Source organism: Helianthus annuus, chromosome 9 (genome assembly GCF_002127325.2).
Source record: "Helianthus annuus cultivar XRQ/B chromosome 9, HanXRQr2.0-SUNRISE, whole genome shotgun sequence".
Taxonomy (NCBI): Eukaryota; Viridiplantae; Streptophyta; class Magnoliopsida; order Asterales; family Asteraceae; genus Helianthus; species Helianthus annuus.
In genome coordinates this window covers 62,889,496-62,910,333 of record NC_035441.2, presented here as the reverse complement: position 1 = coordinate 62,910,333, position 20,838 = coordinate 62,889,496, and the positions used below count along the sequence as shown (strand labels likewise).

Genomic DNA, 20,838 nt, shown 5'->3' with positions numbered 1-20,838 from the left:
AGGCGTTGGTATTATTTTGGGTTCGACAAAGTTTGTAAATATTATTTTTACTCTAAAAATAATATTTATATATTTTCACAAAATAATCATAAACAGTGTGGTGAAAAATATATTTATCGAATAAATATTTATCACGTTTAGTTTTTGTGAAAATCCCACCTCCGATTATTTAATAAATAAAGTCTTGGCGAAATGTATTTTGAAAACATTTCAAAATAGTTTAACACTTGTAAATAATTCTAAGTGTTAGATTTTAGAAAAATTTCGCCAGAGTTTCCCTAGGTGGCCACGCTTTCAAGCGTATCATTTTCTTTTACAAAATCATTCCAACACTTCTTTAAATCAACCAATCAATTTCCGATACTTCAAACTAGTTTCAACACATGAAACTTGTAGACTAGTATGTAAAATCGCATTGTTACATTAACTTGTAGTTTTTCCGAAAGTCATAGTGTAGATCAGCTTATATTTAGTGGATCTATGTATAAAATAGTTTAGTCTTGTAAAAACCCCGTTTTTAGAACAAATCATCCTTTACAACTTCCCGACAACTTTTATAAAAATTGTTACTTTGTCGGATCTTTCGTTTCACAAGTGTTTATACACTTGTAGTTTGTAAAAATCATATTTGTTAACATGTCACCCAACTTTTATAAAACATGATTTTCTTGACACTTGGTTCTACGAATATACCACTTGTACATACGTAGATCGGCTCGTTTTAAATACTATTTTACAAGTCAAAATACTTTTACACAAGTTCATGTTACTCGTGTGGTGGAGTTTCACCTTTTAACCCTCGTACCGAATAGAAACGAGCGTATGTCAAGATTCGTGATCTTAACAAAGTCGGGTTAAACGATGATAAGAGCCACCACATCGTAGATCGGGCCTCAATAATCAACATATTCGAATACTACAACATTTACACATGTTATGAGCTTTTAACCAACAATATTCGAGTTTTAGTAGACTTTATAGATTCAAAACGCATGATTCCGACTTTTAACCGTTAAAAATCATATTAACCACTTTAGATACGATCAAGAGTGAGTTTTAAACATTATACCTCTAGCTCGGGGCTAGGGAAGAATCTAGTCGAAAATGGCGTGGATAAAAGCAAAGAAATGAGGTCCTTCAACTTCCGCTTGCTTCGAGACTCCTAATATGGAACCCGTAAGCCTTGTATGTGCTTGGAATGGAGTGATCAAAAGCCGACAATGGGTGTGTAGGTGGGGGTGGTTTCGGCCGAGAATAGGAGAGAGCAAGAGAGAGTGTTTGAGTGTTGGTGAAATGTGTGAGAAATCTTGTGTAGGAGCTTGTATTTATAGACATAAACAAGTGCCATAATCCAAGGGTTACATGTTCTCTAGATATCCACAACATCAAATAAAATAATCAAAAGGTGTACTCCCTAGTTACAAAGGGACCAAACCGGCCCAAGGGGGGGGGGTCACTTGGTTTGATTCCAAATGTTCAGTTAGTGTTCAGTTACGTTAAGTTGGTTAACTTTAGGGATTAACCCCGTTAGTTGCGTGACGCGTTATAAAGCGGGTGTTAGGGTAATCAGGGACCCTAACTGGCTCAGAAAAAGACTAATAATATTTTTGGCAATATTTTTGTGTTCCGGGTATAGTCCGGTTGTTCGGTTGGATAGTAATTCGTTAAAGTGCTTAAGTAATCCTTTAAGCGTCGTAAATAATATTTTTAGCGACACAATTTATTCAGCAAAGTGTCAGGAATATTTCCCCATGTTTTGGCACTTTATTAATTAGCTAGAAGCTAGTATGTTGATAAAAGTGCTGTGTTTTGTGCTTAGAGTACGTTTTAGGCACATCCAATCTCTGTATCTTATTCCTAAAGACGCAGTTCAACAACCCTTGTATCCCTACACACACTATGGGTGTAGTAAAATATTTCTGGCTCATTCAGGCCTTTAGAGGCAGTGTTTGCCTGATGCTGGCTATATCAGCATGTTCAATAGGTTATCCGTTCAAGTGCTACTGTGCTACTGTGCATCATGTTTGTCACTAGAGTTTAGTAAGTAAATAATGTAGTGACGGAAATCAAAGTATGATGCAGATATGTACATGTATCAACAGTCAAGTAGCAGTTTATCAGTAATCTCAGTCAAGCACAGTAATTGAGCAACAATTAATAGTTAATTAAATCGTACGGATACCTGGTTTTGTGAGGGTTGTCACACAAGTAAGGTTCACGACATAGCATGTAAAGCATGACAGTTAACAGTAACATACAAGTGCACGTTTAAAGCCCAAGTGTGCGGCCCAAGTATATGGGCCTGTTGGCAGTGTGCGAGTTCCAATTCAGTGCAGCCCAGTTAAGTTAAGTGTCGAGACCATGAGGTCTCGAGTCGCAACTAGAGATCTTGAGTCGAGATCATGCGGTCTCGAGTTGTAGTCCAGAGGGTCTCGAGTCGAGACTAGGGGTTTCAGGTCATGCAATACACGTCGAGACCTGGGGTCTCGAGTCAGGTCTCGAGTCGAAACCGGACCCGCAACCATGGTCTCGAGTTCTCTTGTTTTTGTGAAGGTGTGGTCTCGAGTCGGAACCATGAGGTCTCGACTCGCAACCTCAGTCAAAACCCATGAAGATGTAACTGATTTCCTTTTTAATTGCCAATTATTTCCGTAACATCAGTTATCAATTTTTGGCATCTTTCAATCAGATCAAACAACAATCATTTAGCAGAAATAACACATTCATGCAATGCTAAATATCATCTAATCATGAACAACCATTAATCAACATTCAAACCGGATCAATTAACATGGTTATCTCGAAGATCCTATATCATCATACAACCCTAATCATCAACTAAAACTTAAGCAAAATCATATAACAAAACTGTTTTTAACATGCCAAACCATTGATCTCATGATTATCATACAACTCGGACGAAACACCCAAAAATACTATCAAACATTCATTCACAAACCATGCATTCATAGACTATCAAGATCCTAAGATTCATCCTATCCTTGTCATGCGATACATACATATGAACAACACCAACCCAATTTCTAGCGATCAACCGACATCATTCATGGTCTTATATTGGATCTAACAATCAATCTTAATCATCAAATAATAAGCAGAGCATGATTAACCCATACACATATCATGCATCGATACAACTATGTAACACAAGAGGATGTGATTTGAACAATGAAGAGATTATACTAACCGAAGATATCACGATGAGTCGGTAGGATCTTCGAACCGAAGGAAAGGCTGCTGTCGGGTTTTAAAGGAGAGAAGGAGAGAGAGAGAGAGAGCTTAGGATTTTGTGTGTTTTCTGTTTTGCTAAATTATGGGATTACACACCAATCCTTGTGTTGTATGCGCACAAGGGGAACGGGCCGGACCCATCTTTGGGTTCGAATGGATTTGGGCCGAGAACAAATGTACACGAGATGGGGGTGTGCGGTCGAGAGTGGGGTGTGCAACCCAAAGGTGTTGTGTGATCGAGTTCATATAAAACAAATAACACTTAACAATAATTCAAACATTTAAAACATTCAATCCAGTTTATTCATACTAACACGTATACAACTTAACACAAAGCAGGAAAGAACTATTACAAGACTCTTGAAAGTGCGAGTTGTCACAGAGTCGGTTGTAACCAACCCATAATGTCATGCCCATTTCTACTGCTTGACACAACATCATGTGAGAATTGTTTTAGTGACACGTGGCTCAAAGTGTAACATCCAAGTTTAACCATAATATTTGGCCCGTTCTAAATAGATTCGGGTCCATATCTATTCAGAATCTAATTAAGAAGTTACTATATATTTTACTATATATTAATAAACGAATTGAAATAAATAGTGATTTTAATATTATAATAATATATAGTTCTTTTAATACTTTTATTATTTTAATATTATAATAATAGTTATTTTCTTTAGTTTTTAACTTTAATTCTTTTTTTAATATCAAGGGTTGGGATAAGCTTAGTGTCATCCGTTATCAAACCAGTACTGGTATCGCAAATACAGGTACCGTCCTGTTCGGTACCAGTACATGAAGGTAAAAACCAACACTAATACAGAAAACGCCAAAAGTTGGTGCCGAATTGATATTGGAAATCTTTTGGTTCGGGAAATTCAGTGTTGCTACCTGGTACCATTTGCTCATCTCTGATCACGGTTACCATACGAACAACGGTATCGTACAATTTTTTTGTTGATTTTCTTCAACTTTTAATTTTTTCTTTTTTAGTTTCAGGGGTAGGGATGAGCTCGGTGCCAACCGATACAGAATCGGTACTGATATCAAAAATACCGGTTACGGTACCGGTATATGAAGGTAAAAAACAGTAGTGAACCGGTACCAGGAACGCCAAAAGTCGGTACCGAATTGATACTTAAGGTCTTTCGATTCGGCAAATTTGGTATCGGTTCCCAGAACAATTTTCTCATCTCTGACCACGGCTTTCATACGAACAACATCGTTACCATACAACTTTTTTGGTTGATCTTCTTTGGGTTATCTTTTAGTTTTTTTCTACATTTTCTTTTTATTCTTGTTAGCAGTTATGTTCGCAACACGCTCGTAGTGATTTCAAAACACATGTAAACACAAACTAAATAACAAAAAAAATTCGCCGCAACACGTCGAACTTCTTTAAACCTAGTTCTTATTAATATTTTTATATCTAAAAAAGGTTACTTACATGGCCGGCCCTGGGGGAGGACCACCGGCCAGGGCCCGATATTTCGAGGCACGTTTTTTTATGAAAAAACCCGATATGTGTATGTAAAATACTAGGTTAGAATCCCATGTATTACACGGGTTGAATAAATGTATTTTTATATATTAAATAATAAAAAAATTATATCTTTATGAAACTCGCATATTGTACGGGTTAAATAAATGTAATTTTATATATCAAATAATAAAAAAAGTTATATCTTTAAAAACCATGTGTATTACACAGATTAAATAAATGTAATTTTGTTTACCAAATACTAAAAACGTCGTATCTTAAAAAAACTCGTGTATAATCGGGTTGAATAAATCTACCAAATGATAAAAAAAAAATTACATCCTTAAAAACCCCGTATATTACACGTGTTGAATAGATCTAAAGAAAAATGTTATATCTTTAAAAACCATGTGTATTATACAGATTAAATAAATATAATTTTTATATTAAATACTAAAAACGTTGTATCTTTAAAAAACCTGTGCATAATCGGGTTGAAATATCTACCAAATAATAAGAAAATTATATCCTTAAAAACCCCGTGTATTACACGTATTGAATAAATCTAAGTCGACCGCAAACGAAGGATAGCCAGGCCCTGGTTCCCAGGGTTAGGGTATTCCCTATTATGTTATGAGCCTACTCAGATCAGAACTAGTTTATTCTCTTTCGCCTATTGGCCGGCCGGCTTTAAGCAACCTTCGCATTTCCTGCTGAGATCCCAAGTCTCCAAGTAGGCCCTCTTGGCCACCCACGACCTTGGCTTTTTAGAGAATCCCGCTCCTGTCTCGTAGGACTTGTAGCTTGGCAGTCCACCGGGTGGGTTTTTTATCCTTCCAGTTTCGAGTGTATTCTTGGATAGTTATAGCGGCCCATAGGCGCGAGATGTACCTTGTGGGGGGGGGGGGGGGCGGTCCCATGGACATAGTCCTTTCAGGTAGTGGCCGTTTAGTCCATGGTCCATTGGATGGTCGGTGCAAGGCCAGAAATTGGAACACATTGATTCCGCTCGTTCCCGTCCTTCGCTTCAGGGCCTGTCCCTCGGTGTGGTCAGTAATATCTTTAAAAACCATGTGTATTACATAGATTAAATAAATGTAATTTTTATATTAAATACTAAAAACGTCGTATCTTTAAAAAACCCGTGCATAATCGGGTTGAAAAATCTACCAAATATCCTTAAAAACCCCGTGTATTACACGTATTGAATAAATTTAATTTTACATAGCAAATGATAAAAAAGTTATATCCTTAAAAACTTCGTGTATTACACGGGTTATATAAATGTAACTTTGTATAATAAATAATAAAAGTTAAATTTTTAAAAACCCCACATTTTACACGATTTGAATAAATATAATTTTGTATACCAAATAATAAACAAAGTTATATTTTTAATAAATTAGATAACATATAATATTAATTTATTATTTATATATCTAATATAAGATAAGTAGGAAAGACAGATATTTGTTTTAAAAATAATATTAAATTAACAATTTAGATTTAAGGATAATATTTTATTAAAGTATATGATAAGATTTAATATTAATTTATTATTTATCTAATTAATATAAGATAAATATATATTTGAGGATGCCTTCAATGTATGACACGTGTCTAAAAGTTGGTTTCTTTTTATTATAGTAGATAAATTTTTTAATAGGGTACACCCATACAAACACCAACATAAGCCCCCTTACAAAACTATTTTTATGGTTTAGATTAGTTGTTAATCCCTTTGCATTAGGTTTAGACCTTTAGCGAGACACATATTCAATTTCATTAAGGCCTAAGGACACATTTTTTCAAACTCAAAAAAGGTACATGAATTCTTAGGGCCGGCCCTGGTTACTTATAAGTTAAATTAGGCATCCAAATAACGTCTCCTGTAGAACCGTGTTGCGCTTTACCTTGGTAGGTGTACAATTAGATATTTCTATAGTTCATAGATTCTTAATTTGATATTTTTAAAGTGTCAATAGACTAACAAATGTTAATAAAACCAAAATGTCAATTTATAGCATCTACATCAAGAACCGAATGTTTATTTTTGCCTCTCATGCATTTCCATATTCGAACGCACCTGCTTTTATATATATGGATACTTACACCTTTGCAAATTAAACACGCGTTCTACACACGAAAGTTATATATAGTCCACAAATTCTTTTTTTTTTGAAAGGTCAACTTCAATAAAAACAACATACAGTCCATGAAGCGTGGACCGCATCCAAACCGATTACAGTCCCACAAATTCTAATTGGTTTAGCTAATATGTATTTTCATGACGTCATTGATATTCACAAGTGTAGAATTAATTATGAATTTAGTATTTCTATTTGCATGAATAATGAGATGGATCTCTAAATGTTAAACATGCGCAACTTTTATAATCTCTATGTTTGTAACATCCTATTTATAAATGGAACCTTATATTTATTTATTTTTTTCACACATAAAGGTGTACACAAAACTTTTCAGATTTCACTAGATCTTGAATAAAAATACCCAAAATTTACAAAGTTTTACACATAGGCGTATTTATTAATGTTAATTTGCATCTCATATGTATATATGTACGTATGCATGTGGGTATATATATTCATGTGTATGTGTGATAGATGATAAACTAGTTCTAGTCTCTAGGTCCAAAAGGGTTTTAAGAGCTTTTTGTTCAGTTGGTTTGTTCTTGATGTTATGAATCTTTACCTTCTAACTTTTTAGTAAACCTATTTGGCGTTAACAAAATAATTTTCATATATAGTATTAGTTTAACTTCTTGAATAAGCCTATGTGAAATTGAGTGAGGTTGTTTTCCATAAGACCAGAGGGTGTGGCTTGGCGTCCCCTACCACATAAGCTCCATGGCGTCCTTTGGCACCCCACTCCCACCCCGCTTTGTTAAAGGGGTGCTATAAATTGATTCCGCCAAAGGGTTAGCGCCGCGAGCGGATGAAATCAAGGGGCCCCACCAAAAGTTAATGAATCAGCTTTTATTTATTTATTTATTTTTTAATATAGTTAAAAGAGGTTTTATGACGGGCGTTATTACACACCGTGTAAGTTAACGATAAAGTCCTATCCTTATGTGTCGTCTACGTGATATATGACGTGATAAAGCCCTAGTGATTTTATACCAGACCCTTGGAGCCTAAAAATAAAATTTCAGTTAAACAAAAAGGAAAAAGTTACCCTAACCTAACCTATAAAGAAAGCAAGGCGCCAAGGCTCACCAATCACTACTTGTCTTTACCAATGTGGGACCCACTACTTGTCCATAAATAGGCCACACTCTCTATGTAAACGCCACAAAAACCTAATTCTCTCTCCCTCTTTTCTCTCTTGACTTCTTAACCTTTGTCAACTTCACCAGAATCTTTTCTTTTTGCTCATAACCTCATTGTGTCGACATGGGTTCACTCCACCACGAAGAAGCCGATTTGGTCACAAAAGTGTGCGAAATTTACCACAAAATTTCCAAACTCGAAACTCTCAAACCATCAACAGATGTTAACACTCTCTTCACCGAGCTTGTAACCACATGCATCCCACCATCTTCCATCAACATAACCACTCTTCCACAAACCATCCAAGAAACAAGGTCTAAACTCATTAGACTTTGTGGTGAGGCTGAGGGCCATTTAGAGGCTCATTTCTCAACTCTTTTAGCCTCTTACCCTAATCCTCTTAACCATCTAGATGTCTTCCCTTACTACTCCAACTACCTCAAACTTAGCCAACTCGAATTCGACATCCTTATTCAACACTACTCTACTCATGATCAACCAGATGTCGTCGTCCCCAAACGCGTAGCGTTTGTGGGCTCCGGCCCATTACCTCTCACTTCAATTGTCTTGGCTTCATACCATCTAAAGCAAGCATCTTTCCACAACTATGACATAGACCATTCGGCTAACACGATGGCTTCACGCCTCATTTCGTCCGATGACGACTTGTCCAAGAGGATGTTCTTCCACACAATGGACATCATGGAGGTGACTGATGGTTTGAAAGAGTATGATGTTGTTTTCTTGGCTGCACTTGTTGGGATGGATATTGATGAGAAGGTTAAAGTGATCAAACATCTGGCTAAGTACATGGCACCAGGTGCGGTCTTGATGCTAAGGAGTGCTCATGGTGCTCGGGCTTTTCTGTACCCGGTTGTCAACCCAGAAGATCTTCAAGGGTTTGAGGTTTTGTCAATCTTCCATCCCCAAGATGAGGTTATTAACTCGGTTGTGATCGCACGTAAGGATCCGGTTGCTGTGGATACCGATCATAATCATCATCATCAGCTTGGGATTGGATCGATTTTGCCTTCGTGTTGCAAGTATGGTGATTTTCAAGCTTCTAATAATCCACTCAACCAGATGAATATTATTGAGGAACTGGCAATGGAGGAGTAGATCAACTCTATTTCTATCTCTAGAAACAATCCCCGTTTATGTTATTTCCCTATCAAATTGGTATTGTTATGATCAGCAACAATTATATGCATGCAGTTGTAACTTTTTGATTTCTGTCGGTTTTCTAAGAACTCAAAAATTGGAGGAATAAACAACCTTTGATTGTGTTTTAAGAATGGCTTTAAATTGAGCTTGTTCTCCTTTAAAGCAGCCATTTTATTTCATGGGATAGAGCAAATGTTTGTCCTTGTCTAAATGAGATATTACTGATTACGTTTGATTAATTTTGTTGTAATTGAGTTTTTAGTGTCAATATTTGGTTGCATTGTTCCAAAATGCACCTTTTTGAGTAAAGATAGAATAAACTCCTACTAATAATAAATGCATTAAGAAAGATGTTTCTTTAAATAAGCCAATGGACATTCTATTGCAAAAAGGACATTAGTATTTACTTTGTTAGGATGGGCGCTTATCACTCATCACTCACAACATCTAATCAAGTTTTACTATGTCATCAAGCATTATTCTATTACTAGTGATGGATTTTAGTGAAAATACCCATCACTCACCACACCCAACAATTTCCCTCACAATCCAACAATTTCCCTCAACTTCTTCACTTCTTCACGCGTCAAATATACAACGCGTTTTCAAAACCACGCGTTAAACTTGGCACCGGCAGCGGTGTTTCATTGCCTTCCACGCATGGCCAAACGGCCACCACGAGGCGCCCTGTCGCCCCTTATCATGATATATAAAAGCTTGAAGAATATAGCATGCAAATCGACTCGGATATTCATAACACACTTGGTATTATGGTATATGGTTCCTTAGTATAAATGTGGTTACATTTTGTTTGATGGTTAATTATGGGAATATTTCACGTCGCATATATAACCATGCACGTTTCTTCACTGTTTTATAGCCACTCACTTTTTTTAACCACAAAACTACTCAAGTTCTAATATTCATTTATTGTTGGTGAAATTTTTGTAAATGTTAATTTTTTTTCTAAAACACTACAATAAAAATAATATGAAACTAGTGGTTTCCCTCCAAGCTACGTGGTGGGAACTCGTTGGTATTCATTCGTTTCGTTTTGATATCAACACTCTTTATAGCAGCTGAAAGAGAAAACTAAAAATAATAAAGTTATGATATGTTCAAAAAGATATCAACACGTGTTTTATATCAATAGAAAACCATTAAAAAATACAGGTTCTGATTAACAATATTGGTATCAATGTTCGTTTGAAATCAGTTTGGTTCGTCACGTGTCGATACTCATATAGTTTACGGTTAAAAAGTGTGTTTTTAATAATATTTATCGGCATTGGTATAGTTTACGATAAAAATAAATAAATTACTATTCATTCTGGTTTTCGGTTTGATTTGGTACGATAGCAACACCATATCCATTTTCAATAAAAATCAAATTAGAAAAAAAAATAAAAAATAAATATAATATTAGAACTTTAGATTTATTATTTATCAAGAAACAGATTAAATATGTATATTATTTAGAGTTAACTGCCATTTTCGTCCCTGTGGTTTGGTCACTTTGGCCATTTCAGTCCATTTTTCAAAAATGCGCCATTTTCCTCCCCGACGTTCTGGAAAGGTGCCATTTCAGTCCAAAAATCATAACCCAGTTAAGTCGGTTAGTAAATAAGGACTGATTGTGTAAATTTGTAACATAAAGGACTGATTGTGTAAATTTGTAACACCACCACCACTAGCCCTGCCACCACCACCACTCCGCTGCCACCACCGCCACCACCGCCACCACAGTCACCACAGCCACTGCCACCACAGCCACCACAGCCACTGCCACCACCACCACTCCGCTGCCACCACCGCCACCACCGCCAAGATGAGTTGCAGGTTGTCGGTTTTACAGCGGTGAACGGAGGTGATGACAGAGGTGAACGGTGGTTTACGGTGAAGTGGTGGTGGGTTATGGTGATGGTGCAGCGGTGAGGAGACGATGGAACATGGTGGTGGGTTATAGTGATGGTGCAGCGGTGAAGTGGTGGTGGGTTATGGTGATGGTGCAGCGGTGAAGTGGTGGTGGGTTATGGTGATGGTGCAGCGGTGAAGTGGCAGTGGCTGTGGTGGCGGTGGTGGCGGTGGTGGCTGTGGTGGCGGTGGTGGTGGCAGTGGCTGTGGTGGCGGTGGTGGCAGCGGAGTGGTGGTGGTAGCAGGGCTAGTGGTGGTGGTGTTACAAATTTACACAATCAGTCCTTTATGTTACAAATTTACACAATCAGTCCTTATTTACTAACCGACTTAACTGGGTTATGATTTTTGGACTGAAATGGCACCTTTTCCAGAACGTCGGGGAGGAAAATGGCGCATTTTTGAAAAATGGACTGAAATGACCAAAGTGACCAAACCACAGGGACGAAAATGGCAGTTAACTCTATTATTTAAGATATTAAGGAAAACTAGGTTCTACAACCCCGCGCGTTGCGGCGTAGTAAATCGTGATGTTGACCGACACCCACATTCAGATTAAAGTCCGACACCCAAATTCAGATTAAAGTCGCAATTTAGTATCAGCACTTGTGATGATAGCATAAAGCACCAAAATTGATGGAAATTAACAAACCCAAATTAATCTCTTAAAGAGGTGCACCTACAACAACACCATCAAAAGTAAACTTCGAATGTGAACACATCTGACTTGGTTACATATGTGTATTATCGAAAGTAAACTTCCAATATGAACACATCTGATTTTGGTTAGATGTGATATTGCCACTCCAAAACAACGAAGATAAACGATTTGTCTTATACAATCACGACCTATTTAATTATCTTCCACTACGCCAAAACAACGAAGATAGACGATTGTGTTTTGGTTAGATGTGATATTACCTTTGTCCAAAATGCTACAATGGTGTTTAAAATGTTTTGGTTGATGAAGGTTATTCACACAAAATCAAGATTGGAAGGTCTGGGGATCAATTTTTATTTTGTCGGGACTGGGTCAAGGTTGTTCAATAAATTCAGATCAAGTTTACTACCTTTGTTCCGTTTCAGTACTTGGGATAGAGAGACTTCAAGTTGACTCTTTTCAATCCTCATGGCACTCAACTCGTTGTTGCAAATCCAAAAACAAATCCAATCGTTGCTCATGATCTGGTAAGAACATTATTTGGTTATTATTATTTATTGTTAGTGTAAATGATATGAGTAAAAGTGCACATGTTTTTATATCAAATTTTTACCCATTTCTAATATATTTTGATAATGAAATGTTCAAAATAGGCTTAAATTGGTTTATATTGAATTTTCAGGACAAAAATAACCCAAGATTAACAAAGGAAGTAAAACTGGGCGAAAGACGGAGAAAATAACAAAAGTTATCTAGACAAGCCCCATGCCTCGGAGGATACGCCCCGTGCCTTGGATACCAACCCCACCAGACACCTCCAGGAGCCCTCAGTGCGAGGATCAGGCGAAGAAAGTCGGGCACGGCCCGTACCTCTGCAGTACAAGACAAAAGAAGAGCTTCTGGAAGATTTGTAAGATCCCATGGAGCACACAAAGTTAACCACGGCCTATGCCTACGAGACACGCCCATTCCTCGGTTACTAGGTGTTGCCAGTCAATTAGCTAGGCCCGGGCCATGCCTCGCCCCCCAGCAACCTACAAATAGAGGCTATTTCCACCATTTTTACTTGCTCATTCTCTCCTCTCTTCTCCACTACACATTTCTCTTCTACCCAAACCTCTCTAATCACCGTAATCATTAGTAGAAACTCAAGAATCATTAGTGTAATCAAGCTTTTAATGATTTATATAATTTTTTCAAGTTTGTTCTTATTTTCTTCCATGGCCATTCTTCGCTAGATTCTTGAGGTGTTTGGAAAAACTTTATAGGTCTTGAATACAACATTATGATAAGACTCATAGCATTCAAGTATTTTAAGCCTATTCAATATCTAAAAACTGGAATATGAAATTTTACCTAAATGATTACAGTATACACTTCACCCAACAATGACACTAGATTTCAACAACAAATTTTACCATATCACGATAAAGTCATGAATGTTAAAATGAAAGGAACATGCCAACCCTTATATGGAACTAAAAGGTAAAATAGAATGCAACTAAAAACAACAATACCAAAAGTATTTCTTTTGAGAGTATAATTTTAGTCTTTATTAGTACATATATATAATTGTAAATGCCACAAAGGAAGTGATTTTGCCTCCCAAGAAAAAAGGTAGCTTTTGTATGAATCGGATGGTTGGCCTTTATATCCAAAGATTGTGTCGTCATTTTCTTCTCATCAATGAGTGCTGTTGATTGATCAATTATTCTTTGTCTTTTGACCTTCAACTTTCAACGGTGCAAGGGAGAACACCACTCAATTCAATCTTTATTTTTTGCATCTTCATAATAGGACATTATCCTTTGACTTTCACTTTTCTAATTGGCCTTTTGGCTTCTTTGTAAGGTTATCTTGATCCTTCTCCAAACTACTATTACTATCAACACATTTATAATCTAACTATATTCAAATACGATACGTAAAACTATCTCGTATACGTAAAGTTATTTCATTATTGTAAGCGTTAGTAAACAAACAAAAAAACCGTCACTATTTCATGTACACATAAAACAATTCTATATACGTTAAGTTATTTCAAGCTTGTAAGTGTTACTAAACAACAAAACGTCACTATTTCATGTACGTAAAACTATTTCAAGTGCCTAAAGTTATATATCAAGTTTGTAAGTATTAGTAAACAATAAAACGTCACTTTCAATCGTGTTATTATTATAAGGAAAACATAGATTATAAATGTGTATAATTCAAAAATATGAAGATTAGATACTTGATAAATCATTTCTCGACAAATGATGTGCTAAAATACAAGCATATTGAATACAAAATCTTTTAGACTACGAGTAGTGTTAAGACATGTGAAATATCATTTTTCGTTACGTGTCGTCTACATCATCAAAGTCATTTTCATAGGGGAAATGGTGTATTGTTTCACCCTATCTAATGATTATAAAACGGTTAGTTATTATTATTTTTTTAAATTAATGGTTCAACAATTAATAAAAAAACTAATTAAATAAAAAAACTACATAGAAAACCCCACATCCAACCATTTTTTTATTGTTAAATAATGTTACGATAATTAAATAAAAAAACTACATGCAAAACCCCTTATCCAACCACTTTTTATTTGAGTAATAATTGAACCATTAACTGAAACTGAACCGAAAACCGATGAAATAAAACCGTTATTTACAGTTTTCTATCTTTTCAAAAAAAAAATGTATAACTAAGCTATTTGCTCACTAAGCGAAGTTATTTACAGTTTTCTATCTTTTCAAAACACATATGAGATATCATATGTGGTTGATAACTTGATATCGTGGTATTTAATTCCCTTCTAGCAGAGATCAGAAGTTTGAATCTTGTTTTCATTATTGGGATATCATAACCTTATGAAGACCAGTTGCCTAGCACCTACTATTTATTTGATTAGGTTGGTTAACGGGGTCGCATGATCGAGCTTTCTGATAACGGGTTCTCAAGGTTATAAAAAAGAAAACAAAACAAACCATAGTTTTTTTCTAAAGACATAATTTATAAGATTTTTATCTAGTATCAAGATGATTTTAGCAAATTCCAAGTTGAGATTATAGGCAAGGAATAGCGTATGATAAAAATCATATTGTTATTCCTATGCATAGCATAATCGTTCAATATCTCAATCAAAGTCCACAACTTCAAAAAGAAAGTCTTATATCGTATCTCACAATTAATATTTATTATATTCACAAACTAAAATTAAGAAACCAACCATTTTTTAGAATATAAATTATATATTTCTTACATTCCCACCTCAAAGATGACTAGGTTGTAGTGTAAGGTTATTGTATAAATGAATTTTAACATATTAAACGTAATATGTAAAGAAAATTCTTTATCTAATCAAACATGAATTTTAGTCCTAATATATATATATATATATATATATATATATATATATATATATATATATATATATATATATATATAGGGGAAAGATAAATCGAAAACCCAGGTGAGTTGAGAAAACCCAAATAAACCCTATGTAACATTTTTATTTTTTTCTAAAAAAAATAGGGAATGTAATATAAATGTACACGGACCTATTTATGAAAAAAAATGTAAAAAACGCTTACTAGTTTTTTTTTAAAAAAATGTTGAAAATTTGTATGTTACATTTTTTTGGGCATAGATATTATGTAACCTGAAATTTGTAACATTTTTTTTAAAAAAAACTACTCGGTGTTTTTTTGTGTTTCTTTTTTAAAAATGTTCAAATATATGTATACTACATTTCCAATTTTTTTTAAAAATGTTTCTTGAGTTTACATTGGTTTTTTACAAAGGTTTTCTGAGTTTTCTCAACTCAAGTGGGTTTTCGATTTATCCTTCCCCTATATATATATATATATATATATATATATATATATATATATATATATATATAGGACAAAGATCCGTTAGGAACCACCCTTTATTGCGAGAACTGCGAGAACCAATGTAAACACAACCAAAAATGCCTAAAAATAGCTAAAAAACACTCAAAAAAATTTTTTTTTAATATTTTTTATAAAAAAATCGCTACTTTGGGGGGTTTTAGTTTTTAGCATTTAGCTGGGGGGGGGGGGTTAGGTTTTTTTTTTATTTTTTTTTTGGGGGGGGGTTAGGTTTTTTTAGCTATTTTAGGTTGTGTTCGCATTGGTTCTCGCAATAAAGGTGGTTCTCGCATGAACCTTACCATATATATATATATATATATATATATATATATTGTGGAGAGTTCAAATGAGAAGAAATTTTTTATAAGAAGCTAGAAAAAAGAAGAAGTTTCAACCAATAAGAATGATTCATTTCACCTTATTTAATATTTGCATTTAATTTTAATATAAGGGTATATTTGTAAACTTATATAGATAATTAATATCTAGTCTTTCTCTTTAATAGCTAACTACATTAAATTTTTAACTTATTTTCAAAATATAAATTTTTTCAAAAAAATAAAAAAAATAATAATTTAAAGTGTAGGACAAATTAGTAGGTGTGTAGGATAAATTACGAGTTGTGTAGCATAAATTTAAGTATGTGTAGGATAAATATCGAAATGTGTAGGATAAGTTTTTATGTGTTTAGGCAAAAAAATTAGTGTAGAGAATGATAGTCTTTATGAGTAATTAATTATTAATGATAGTAATAAATGAGATAAAAGAAAAACTAATTAATATTTTACAATTTTACCCTTTGTTCTTTTTTTTCTCAATTAAATTCTCTTCTCAAATGAACCTCTCCTATATATATATATATATATATATATATATATATATATATATATATATATATATATATATATATATATATATATATATATATATATATATATATATATATATATATATAGGGCAGGGATCTTAAGAGAAGTCCACCCTATTTGAGAAACTTGAGAAGCATTCTGGATCACCCATTTTCCTAAGCTTTTCGTAATATACACATATGTATAGTTTAAAATTGACTATATACATATGTGTCTAATTCAAGATTTGACAATATACATATATATATATATATATAGTCAATTTTAAACTATACATATGTGTATATTACGAAAAGCATAGGAAAATGTGTGGTCCAGAATGCTTCTCAAGTTTCTCAATTAGCCTAGTGCTTCTCACATGATCCTAACCCTATATATATATATATATATATATATATATATATATATATATATATATATATATAGGGTAAGGATAGTGTAAAAAGGGCCTAAAGTGTGAGAAGTGTGAGAAGTGTATTATAACACTATATATAATACTATATAACACCATATAAACACCGTATAACAATATGTAACACCATATAATACCATATAACACTATGTAACACTATATATCATTATATAACAAATATAACACTATACATCTATCATAGACATGCTATCAGACAACCTATAGTGTTATATTTGTTATATAATGATATATAGTGTTACATAGTGTTATATGGTATTATATGGTGTTACATATTGTTATACGATGTTTATATGGTGTTATATAGTATTATATATAGTGTTATAATACACTTCTCACACTTCTCACACTTTGAGCACTTTTTACAGGATCCTCTACCTATATATATATATATATATATATATATATATGGAGCCGCTAAAATAGAAACCACCTCCAGTTGTAAAAACTGTGAGAACCACTCTCCACCAATCAGATTACAACAACAAAAAGGGTGTTTCGGTCATTTACTCCCAAATGTCTAATCTTTCTCTCTCTTCATTTAAAGCACTGGCTCTTTATCTACCTCTCTCCTCTCTCCTCTTTCATCTCATTTTATCCCCAAGAATTCACTTCTTTCTAAGACCATGAGGATCTACAACACCAATTACCGTCTTTTAATTACGGGCACTCCACTTCAGGTATTGAAAATGATATCATCATTCTATATGTTTCTTTTAGTGGTACTGTAGTTGTTAGTAAACTTAATTTTTATGCATGCTAATGAGGGTCATGAACACTATCAGGCTGTTCAATTCTTTTGTTTTTGTTTTTTTGATCAGCTACAAAAATCTTCTGAACAACAAGAAACCCAAATCAGAACTCTCTCCCTCTCGCAGCTACTACTACCACCGAAGTGAGCTCCGGCTGCCGACAACCCCCCCTTCTCCGACAACGACGCACCTAAACCCCCTCTTCTTCTTCGGTGAGACCACCGGCGACGGCGAATGGAGATGGTCGAAGTTTTAGAGCAGGTTTGATGGTGGTCGCCGGAGGTGATCAGAGATGGTAATGGTATTGCAGGTGGTGGCTATGGTGGTTGTTGTTGGTTACCTGAGGTGAGAAGGATGGTCGGAGAATGGCGGTGGTCGGCGGTGAACGATGGCCATCTGAGAAGATGACCGAGGGAGTGACGATGAACGACGGGCGACGACTACGGTAGAGGTGATGAAGATACCGTCGCAAATTGTAAGTGGTATCATCCCCAAATTGTAAGCATTTATAGTCCCAGTTCATGTCCAAAATTCAGATCAGTTCGCAGTTGTTATTATTTTTAATTTAGCATTTGGCAGCAAATAGTAGGTTTGGTTAAGATAACATGTTCATAGCACTTCACACAGGTTTGAAAATTGTAACTGCTCACAGCAATAGCTATTTGTTTACCTAGTATTGACTATTGAGTATTCAACAAGTTCAAAATTTGCTACTGAGACTGTTAAGCAGTTTTCACATCAACATTTTGATAACTGTTGGAACCCGAAGGTTTATTCATGTAGGTTATTAATGTTTAGGGGTTGATCTTGTAATTATCTAGTTCTTTATGTTTTGGGTTAATTATTGTGGTTTGGGCTAGATATAGATGTCGCATGGGCCTAAGGGTTTCGGCCCTATATGTTTAGTATATAAACAACCTTAATCACTTGATTAAGGGTTGTTGATGTGGTTAAAAGTTAGGGGCGACACAAGCATAGGAACCGAGTTCCTCTCGAATACTTGTATCAGTCATTGGTAAACATTGAATGCAAGTTTCGGTTTATTTATTGTTTATTGTTTATTGTTTATAGTTTGATCTTTATATTTATTCTTGAATCAACTTGTGTTTGATTTCCGCGCTTACACAAGTCAAGATTGATATCATTGAGAGATCCTCACGGGTTTTACAATTGGTATCAGAGCCATTGAAGCCATTCAAGGGCTCGGTTTTGATATCATTCGGATTCAAGAATTTTCATATGCTACTGATCCAGTTTTGTTGAGTGTTTTGCAGAAATATTTACCATCTGTTCTTGACAGAATCATCGAAAAAACACTGATTTTGGTTTGTTGATTTCAGTCTTTGGTGTTTGCTGAATTTTCGGGAAATCGGTGGTCAACAGATTCAAAGATTACAACATCTTTGAATTTTGGAAATTGCTGAAAAGTTGGGATTGCGAGTAAACAGTTCTTATCACTTATTGTTTTGCAGGTTACGACTCGCAATCACTCAGTTGCGGCTCATCACGTTCCAGTTACGACTCGCAACCATTGCTGGTTTCGGTTCATCCTGCCTCAGTTACGACTCGCAACCAGAAGATTGGTCTCCACTCGCAATCAAAGACATTACGACTCGCAACCTTGGTTTCGGCTCATTCTGTTTTGTTACGACTCGCAACCATTCCAGTTACGACTCGCAACCACAGCAAACTTGACTCGCAACCTTTGCCATTACGACTCGTAATCACTGAAGTTTTGACTCGCAACCCCGTTTGTTTCGACTCGCAACGACATTGTGTTACGGACATTTGGACTGTTGACTTTGGACTTAATAAAATCAATTAATTAACTGATTAATTAACCATGTCATCGAACAACAGTGAACTGTCTGCCCTAACTCAACAACAAGAACTGGACTCAAAGCTTGGAACCATAACACGTATTCCAAGGTTAACTGATGCTAATGACTTTCCCGAGTGGAAGTGGCGCTTTGAACAGCATCTGAAGGTTAAGGATTACAAGTTATGGCGCAGCATCTTGAGAGGACCTAGGGAGATTATGATGGAAAGCCCCACAGAACCAGATGTCAAAGTAAAGAAGCCTCGAGATCAATACACTGAAGAAGATGTGCTCATCGTTGAAGAAGATGATCGAGCTCTTTCCTACTTAACCATGGGTTTGGGTCCTAATATTGCTATTGGTTTTCGCACCTGCAAATCTGCCAAAGAATTATGGGATTCTCTAGTCGAAGTGTATGAAGGAAACGAAGATATGAAAGAGAGCCGAAGGAATTTGCTGCAACAAAACTTCAACAATTTCAACCATATTTATGGTGAAACGGTAGAAAATCAGATTCAGAGGTTTGTCAAGCTGGTGACTCAAATGCAAATGGAAGAAATTTATACCACAAACGCATCCACCAACAGACAACTCCTTAATGCACTGCCCAAGAGTTGGGATCATCATGTAGCCATGATCAAGAAAACCAAAGATCTTGCAAGATGTACCCTGTCAGAGATGATCTCACATATCAAAGCTTGTGAATTGGATGATAAGCAGAGAGAGACTAACTACAAGAATAGCATGCTGGCTGCAGGTTTCTCAATTGCTCCCACCACATCTAGCGACAGTAACACAGCTCTTCTGTCTCAAGGAGGATTCCAAATGTTTCGCAATACTACATCTGCTAAACCTGCTCCCACTTCAGCAAATGTCTACAGCTCAGGGTCCTCTACTCAAGCTTCTCCTACAAGTGCTGGAAAGGCTTCTGCTGCACCTTCTGCCTCCGTTGCGAGCAATGAAATGGTTGCCTTTTTCACGAAACAGTCAAAGGAAAATCTTGAAATAGCAGCTTCCGTCATAAATTGTTTGAATGCTTTTACTTCAGGAAACCTGGGTCCTCCTAAGTTTTCCATGGATGATTTGGATCAAATTCATCCAGAAGATGTGGAAGAAATGGATATAACTTGGCAGATGGCCATGGCAGCTTTTAGAGCTAAAAACTTTGTGAGGAAAACAGGGAAAAACAAATGGCAAGGTCTTACGTTTTCGGGCCCCGCAAAAATGCCGTTTGAGTTTCGTTGCTATAATTGTCATGAACAGGGCCACTTAGCTAGAAATTGTACTAAACCCAAGGTGAATGGTGAACAAACTCCAGCG

At 35.4% G+C, this 20,838-nt stretch overlaps 1 protein-coding gene across 1 annotated transcript; it reads left to right on the top strand.

The window, feature by feature from the left end:
• The first annotated feature begins 8,057 nt into the window (after positions 1 to 8,057).
• Positions 8,058 to 9,396, top strand: LOC110877899 (nicotianamine synthase). Its single transcript, XM_022126127.2, has 2 exons — positions 8,058 to 9,169; positions 9,205 to 9,396. Exon 1 carries the CDS (start codon positions 8,149 to 8,151, stop codon positions 9,142 to 9,144), a length of 996 nt encoding a protein of 331 aa, XP_021981819.1. The 5' UTR covers positions 8,058 to 8,148; the 3' UTR covers positions 9,145 to 9,169; positions 9,205 to 9,396.
• The last annotated feature ends 11,442 nt before the right edge of the window (positions 9,397 to 20,838 follow it).